General features: G+C 35.9%; 1 protein-coding gene across 1 annotated transcript; it reads left to right on the top strand.

Annotated features, from left to right (window-relative positions):
- The first annotated feature begins 4,375 nt into the window (after positions 1-4,375).
- LOC145163488 (uncharacterized) lies at positions 4,376-7,367 on the top strand. Its single transcript, XM_079082327.1, has 2 exons — positions 4,376-5,305; positions 7,125-7,367. Exons 1-2 carry the CDS (start codon positions 4,376-4,378, stop codon positions 7,365-7,367), a joined length of 1,173 nt encoding a protein of 390 aa, XP_078938453.1.
- The last annotated feature ends 461 nt before the right edge of the window (positions 7,368-7,828 follow it).

Here is a 7,828-nt window from a genome sequence, read left to right on the forward strand (position 1 = left end):
TATCGTCTCGTCTGAAGAAACTTCTGATGCATACAAATATGGACTTGAACAAATCGAAAATTACATTAAGTCCAAGGACCACAAAAATATGTTGAAATCTTGGATGAGAATGATAAAAAGCATATTAAATCTGATATTATACAGAAATTTGACTCATTGAATGCCAAGTTGAGTTCAGAAAATTAATTGAATGTTGAAATCACTTCTAAATTCGATGGGGATAGTGATATGAGTGAGATCTCCGTAGAGGATGAGGTTGACTGCTCAGAATTCGATAAAAACAAACCTCAACCTGCAAAAGCTCTTATTTCTGAAAATTCAGTTGAGTTCGCAAGAATTTCTCAAAATAAACCAAAAATTTTGAAAGAAAGAGCAACTGTTTTTCCAAAGGTCCAACCTACTCCAAATCAAGTTTTTAAAGTTAATGGAGTGACCGAAACTCAAACTATCAACTTAAAGTCCATTGTCGACGAGGATAACAAGGATGGTTGCGATGAGTTCTTCTGGTCAGCCCCAATAGATAATGTTGATGAAACTGTTGGCTTATCTGAAAGGACCTCATGGAAAGCGAAAGGAAGATACGTAGCTGAACCCATAAACAATCGCTCAGCATTTGAAAAAGGTAGCCCAAGTGGTACCAAAGAAGTTCGCAGCGAATCCAAACCAGTGAAGAGCGAATCTAGTGAGATAAAACCAAAACCAAATGTGAATATTCACAAGTCGTCTAAGCAACTTGCAGATCAAAAACGACAAAGAAATGAGAGATATAAAAGAAATCTCAATGAAAGGAAGCAATTTTGGCAATCCCAAAATTCTGGCTATGTTCGCAACGAAAGAAGGATTAATCATAATGCGAAAGTACCTTCGCAGGTAAATCCCAGTCAATGTTCGCATTGCTGCTCTCACGGTTCAAGAGACTCTCAGCAAAAGGGGACTCCAAAACCCTTCTTCACAAAGAAACCAATGGAGAGACCAAATCCTTATCACTCTCAATCCACGAAGTCTAAACTCAATGACATCAAAGGCAAGGGAAAACTAGTTTCAGAGCTGAAAGTTCCAACCAAGACAACGAATGCTAACCCTAAGGAAACTGAAAAGATGTACGTTAAGAATCAAGCTAACACCAAGCACAAATCTTCTGATTCTAAAGAAACGAACTTAAAAGATAACAAAATCAAAGTTTTTACCATCAAACGAAAAGATAAAACCACACTCATTAAACGAACATATTTGGTTGATCTTGAGATTACTTTTTGTTGAGTATTTGAGATATTGAAACTGATATGGCATATTTGGTTATTTAGGGAAGCCTTTTTAGGGTTGATCATTTTAGGATTCCCTACGATGCCTTTACAGTAGAAGTTCTTAATCGAGCTCTTCTAAGGCATTGGTTTTATATTAGGCATAGATTTTATATTTATGGCATATATTTATTGTTCCCTATAAATAATCATTAGGTTTACTTTTGATATAAGCTTTTTACCAGATTAGGGTTTTTCTCTGTACGTTCATCTCATAATCAATATACGAAAACCTTTATCAGATTACTTGCATATTGTGGTGATTGATTCTGATTGTTCTTGATATTCCGCATTCGTCATCTCGGATTTATTCCCAACAAGTGGTATCAGAGCGGGTTCTTGTAGATCTCAGCGATTTTTGCAAGAATCGATCTTGTTTATGGCGATATTTTATCATGAATCTCACCTTGTTCATCAAGTTTTGTAAGTTTTCTGAAAAGAAAAAGTCTTTACCTCGTTTTTATTGAAAAATCTTGTTCAGATCTGTTATCTTCTACTCATTATTTCATCTTATTTGTTCTTGAATCGTGTTCTGGAAGAGAGTTAGAAGAAAATTTCCATGTTTATTTGAATTTACGTGTTCAGATCTGTTTTCTCTCACTAAAAACCCTTTCAGATCCGTTTTTCTCTCTCTAGAATCTTTATCAGATCTATTTTCTCTCTTTTCAAGTTCTATCATTTGTTGAAGATCTAATGGATCTTTTATTCTGTAACTCCATTTTAAAACTTGGATTAAAGGTCACTAAACCAATCTATGGTGTAAACAAATCAACTTTGTTTCATGTTCTTGGTGATTCTACGTTGAGGGATGTTACTGAGTTATATAATTCTTTTGTTGATAAGAAAATAAATCATTACTCACGGGTTGATGAACGTGAATTGCAAAAGAATGAGAGAATAGTAGAACAATTACGTGTTAACTATGAACATTTAGATCGGGAACATAAACAGATGTTGAAGATAAAAAGGGCTGAAAAAGAAAAAGAAGAAGTTCATGTTGTTCTTCAAGTTTCTGAAGAATAAGTGACTCCGGATGTCCTTGTTGAGGGGGAGTCAAGTGGTTCATGTTTTTCAGAAGAGTTACATTCCGAATCAGGTACTTCAGAAGATGAATCTCAAAGAAGTTCATCTGAAATCGTGAAAGTGAAGACATTCTGTTCTATTGGAACTCAAACAGATGATTCTTTATGTTCTGATGATATCTTTGAAGGAATGATTCCTTACAGAAAGCCAATTCTTCAAGAAATTCAGATTTACCAAACTCCAAAAGTTTGTGTGTCAAAGGCTTCAAATGTTCAGATTCAGAAAGAAGAAAAAGATGTTCAGATCCGAAATTTGTTTCTGAAGCCTAGAAATAAGAAAAGGAGGAAGAAGAGAAAGAACAAGAGTAAAATGAAGAAAGTTTGGATGCCCAAGGTACAAGTACCCAATGCTTGTGAAAAGGTTGAGAAAGTTGATGTCAAGTATGCTCAAAGAATCTCTGATTCTCATTTTTCTTCAGGTGAATATGTTAAGAGTTGGAGAAAAGAGAAAATAGTGTTCGGTTGGTTTAATGAATTTTTTGGAAATTTTTGTTTTCCAACTAAGAAGCGGGTATTATTTTCAGAAGATGATAGATTTTCTTCAAACAAGTGGGTGTGCAACAAGCCAACTTCTATGTTGAACCTTAAATGGGTACCAAAAGTCCAATAAAAAGGTTTTGTTCTTTATCAAAAAAAAAAAAAACGATAAATGGACAAAGTCTTGGTGAAATCTGGTGGATTTGGTTCAAAGATATGAAATTTTGTTGAAGAATCAAATTTATTGATTTTTTAAGTGTTGGAATTAACAAAAGGCTGAAAAAGTTGATTGTTGGGTGAAAAGTGACATTTTCTGCAAATAGGAAGCAGCCACCTGACACGTTTCAGAAAAAAGGACACAAGTCGTCAGTTCACAGCATTCAAGAGGGTCAAATTCGCTTTTATTGAAAAGTTGGGGTTTGTTTCGCTTGTATTCTTGTTACTGTGTTCGTTTCTTTGAAGCGGACTCAAAAACGATCTCACCAAACAAGAAGCGAAAGTCAGGAAAACTCACAAGAGAAACTCAAATAACGAAGCGAACGTAGCGCACTTGCAAAAATTGGAACCGAAATAGACCAAACGTTCGGTCTATTTTGCTTTGGGTATGAATTTGAAGCGCACTTTCGGTCCTGATTAGCTTTCGGTCCTTAATCTGTGTTCGGTCCTTGATTGCTTTCGGTCCATGTGCATTTGAAATCGGAGCGAGAAGGAACGAACTGCCATGATCGGAATTTCTTTGCTGTTTTTGGCTCGCTCGTAAACACAGACCCACTCGATTTTGAAATTGCATAAACAAAGGCACGCTCGTTCTTGAATGAACAATTGATTGGATTCGTTTGCATATTATTCCAATCGATTCGCAATTAGGAGTTAAAACTGGAATCCGTTTCGCCCTTCAAACAATTGGCTTCGAAGTCTGTCATCTTTTGGTTTTGGTTTGAAAACAGGAAACGGTAGTATCAAAAGCGAATCGAAATCTGTTTTGTTGGTGATTTGATCACCAAATATATTTTAGTGTAATGGATTTAACAAGTGTTTCAAGAATAATGTTTTAGTTATAATACAAGTTAGGAGGTGTGGGAGTGCACACTTGTATTTACTAAACATTGTTAGTACCAAACCCTAATCTACAGAACAGTACAAGGACTAATCTGTCGTTCTTTAGAGATGCAAATTCAAGGACTAATCTGTCTTTTCTGAAAGGTGTAAACTGTTCTCATTTATCCGTTGAGTGGATAAGTCCAGGAAAGAACGACTTCTTTGAAACACAGAAACACAGAAACGTTTTCTTCTTTATCTTCTTCTCAAAATTGATTCTGATTTTGTGCCTAAAATCAGAATTGTTACTTCAGGAATTATCCTAGTTTGGATTTCGTGATACCCAAGGCATATAGGGTCGAAATATCAAACAAGGAAAGTGTTTACATGATTCCTGTTTGTGATCCAGATTTCCTATAACCCAATTTCGAAATTCCCCAACAATCTTGTTTGATATTTTCGTTTTTTCTGGAAAAGATGGCTGGAAATTCATTAAAAGACATGAATACTTCTTTTGGCAAATTGGAGAAATTTCAGGGCCAAGATTTCAAATGTTGGCAAAAGAAGATGCACTTTTGGTTGACCACTTTGAAAGTTGTCTGTGTTCTGTCTACTCCAAAACCAGAAGAGGTTGAAGATGCAAGTCTGGAACAAATCAGAAGGAGAAGCAAATGGGAGAATGACAACTACATCTGCCTTGGTCACATTCTTAATGGTATGTGTGATTCCCTCTTTGACACTCATCAAAACATTGAAACAGCAAGTGAATTATGGAACACACTTGAAGCAAAATATATTGCAGAAGATGCTTCAAGTAAAAAGTTCATTGTTTCTGATTTCAACAATTATAAAATGGTTGATTCTCGATCTGTAATGGAACAATATAATGAAATCCTACGAATTTATGGTCAATTCAAACAACACAACATGTCCATGGACGAATCCTTTGCTGTTTCAAGTGTGATTGATAAACTTCCATCCACATGGAAAGATTTCAAACACCATCTGAAACATAGAAAGGAAGAGATAAGTTTGATTCAACTTGGGAGTCATTTGAAAAGCGAAGGAATTCGTGATCAAGAGAATGACAAAGGAACTGGAAAGGGCAAATCTGATTTTGGACAGCCCCAAGTTTATATGGTTGAATGTGATAAAGAAGACAATTCTAATCACAAGGGCAAGGGTAAAAAACGTAAGTATGAGGGTAACAACAAAAAGTCCAACAAAAAATACAAGGATTCCAAGGAACTTGTATGTTGGAGATGCCATCTGAAAGTGCATATGAAACGTGACTGTCGGGTGAAACTTGGAAATAAAGGTGCAAGTGGTAGTGGAAAAGATGGTGCTGGTGGTGGCAGTGGATCTCATGATCAATCTGCAACCAAAGGTCAATTTATTATTGATCTTGTAAGTTCAGTATTCAATGTTATGCTACTAACTCCAGAAGTTTCTTTTGTACAGGGGGTTGATACATATTCATGGTGGCTTGATACCTGTTCTACACATCACGTGTGTAATGATGAACGATGGTTCACGAAGTTGAACATAGTAAATAAAGGTTCTGTACAAGGACTAATCTGTCATTCTTTAGAGATGCAAATTCAAGGACTAATCTGTCTTTTCTGAAAGGTGTAAAATGTTCTCATTTATCCGTTAAGTGGATAAGTCCGGGAAAGAACGACTTCTTTGAAACATAGAAACACAGAAACGTTTTCTTCTTTATCTTCTTCTCAAAATTGATTCTGATTTTGTGCCTAAAATCAGAATTGTTACTTCAGGAATTATCCTAGTTTGGATTTCGTGATACCCAAGGCATATAGGGTCGAAATATCAAACAAGGAAAGTGTTTACACGATTCCTGTTTGTGATCCAGATTTCCTATAACCCAATTTCGAAATTCCCCAACATGTTCATCGTTGGAATTTTTGTGTTGGAATCGGAAATCACTTTCGCAGTTCCGGTCGTATTCGCAACTACACCACATTCGTGATCGATTTTTATGCATTCAGAATTTCTGAATCGGAGTCGGGATTCATAGTCGGCATTTTTTTTAATCAAAATCTGTATCATTCCGAGAGTTGGAATCGCTCGCAATCGTTTGTTTTGGAACTTCTAATCGGAATAACAACCGCAAAATCGTAATCGGAATTGATTACTATAGTCAATCGGAAGAGATTTGTAATCGGAAGTCTGATTTTGACTTTCAGAAGTCAATGTAGCGTCGTTCTTCTGATTGAACGAGGAAGATGATGAAAGTTTCAATTCCTGTCCCTAAAGTTTGCACAGCTTGGCGGTTTTAACCCTAAATTCTCAATTCTTTCAATTTCTTGGGTTTTTACCATTTTTACCTCCTTCTTACCAAAATATTTTCATTTCTTATCCTTTTCTTTGGTCTTATTTTTTTTTAACCCTTCTAAATTATTACTTCTTTTTCTATTCTTTTGTCTAAATTTAAAAATCGAAAACTACAAAATTAATTTTTGTTGTTTTTCCGTTTTTAATTTTTGAAGCTTGGGTTTATTCTAAAGGGATTTATTTCATCTCATCTGACGGGTTTTGAAGATTGCTGGTGATTCTTCTTAACTTTCCGGATTCTCTCCATGGTATTTGTTGAAGATTCAAGGGGGAGTGATGATTATTCAAGGGGGAGTTCGTATTTGGAAGATTATTTTTATTTCTCTTGCTTTGAAGACCCCATGTGCTGAAGAGTATCACACTTTAGGGGGAGAAATGCCAAGAAGATCGGAAATCGTGATCTTCATCAGTTTCAACATCTAGGGGGAGATTGTTGAGTATTTGAGATATTGAAACTGATATGGCATATTTGGTTATTTAGGGAAGCCTTTTTAGGGTTAATCATTTTATGATTTCCTACGATGCCTTTACAGTAGAAGTTCTTAATCGAGCTCTTCTAAGGCATTGGTTTTATATTAGGCATAGATTTTATATTTATGGCATATATTTATTGTTCCCTATAAATAATCATTAGGTTTACTTTTGATGTAAGCTTTTTACCAGATTAGGGTTTTTCTCTGTACGTTCATCTCATAATCAATATACGAAAACTTTTATCAGGTTACTTGCATATTGTGGTGATTGATTCTGATTGTTCTTGATATTCCGCATTCGTCATCTCGGATTTATTCCCAACACTTTTTCCTCTTCTGTAAAAGGCTCATAAGGACCCAAGAAACTTTGGGTTCCTAAATCTGCTTAACTTTTGCAGGTAATTCGTGACGAACACTTCGACACTGAATGGTACATTGACAGTGGCTGTTCGCGTCACATGACAGGAAGGAAGGAGGAGCTACGAGAGTTCAGGGCTCTTAAGGATGGTGGAAATGTAAAGTATGGGAATAATTCTTTTAGAAGAATAAAAGGCTATGGAATGATAACGAATGGAGATTTCTTAATTCGCAAAGTGGCTTACGTTGAAGGATTACAGCACAACCTTGTTAGTGTCTCGTAGTTGGTTGTGGGGACTGGATTGAAGGTGTCATTTGATGACGAAGGATCAGAAATCATTGACAAGAAAACCAAGTCTGTTCTTCTAAAATCACAAAGCGAGGGTGAGATGTATCCGTTAAATCTAAACCCAATACGAGGGAAGCCAGCCATTTGCTTGCTTACAAAACTCGCTCAGACGAAAGCTGGTTATGGCATAGGCGACTTTCACACTTAAACTTCAAAGAAATCAACAAGCTCGTTCTTGGTGATCATGTGCGAGGACTTCCTCTATTGAAATTCAACAATGATCATTTGTGTGCTGTCTGTGATATGGGAAAGCAAAGTAGAAAAAGCCACCCATCTATCATGAACACGAAAGTCATCGAACCTTTGGAACTTCTACACATCGACCTTTGTGGTCCTTATGCTATTTAAAGCGTTTGTGGTAGTAAGTATATTCTAGTAATTGTAGATGATTTTTCT

This window comes from Lactuca virosa, chromosome 3 (genome assembly GCF_052849685.1).
Source record: "Lactuca virosa cultivar CGN04683 chromosome 3, Lactuca_virosa_CGN04683_v6, whole genome shotgun sequence".
NCBI lineage: Eukaryota > Viridiplantae > Streptophyta > Magnoliopsida > Asterales > Asteraceae > Lactuca > Lactuca virosa.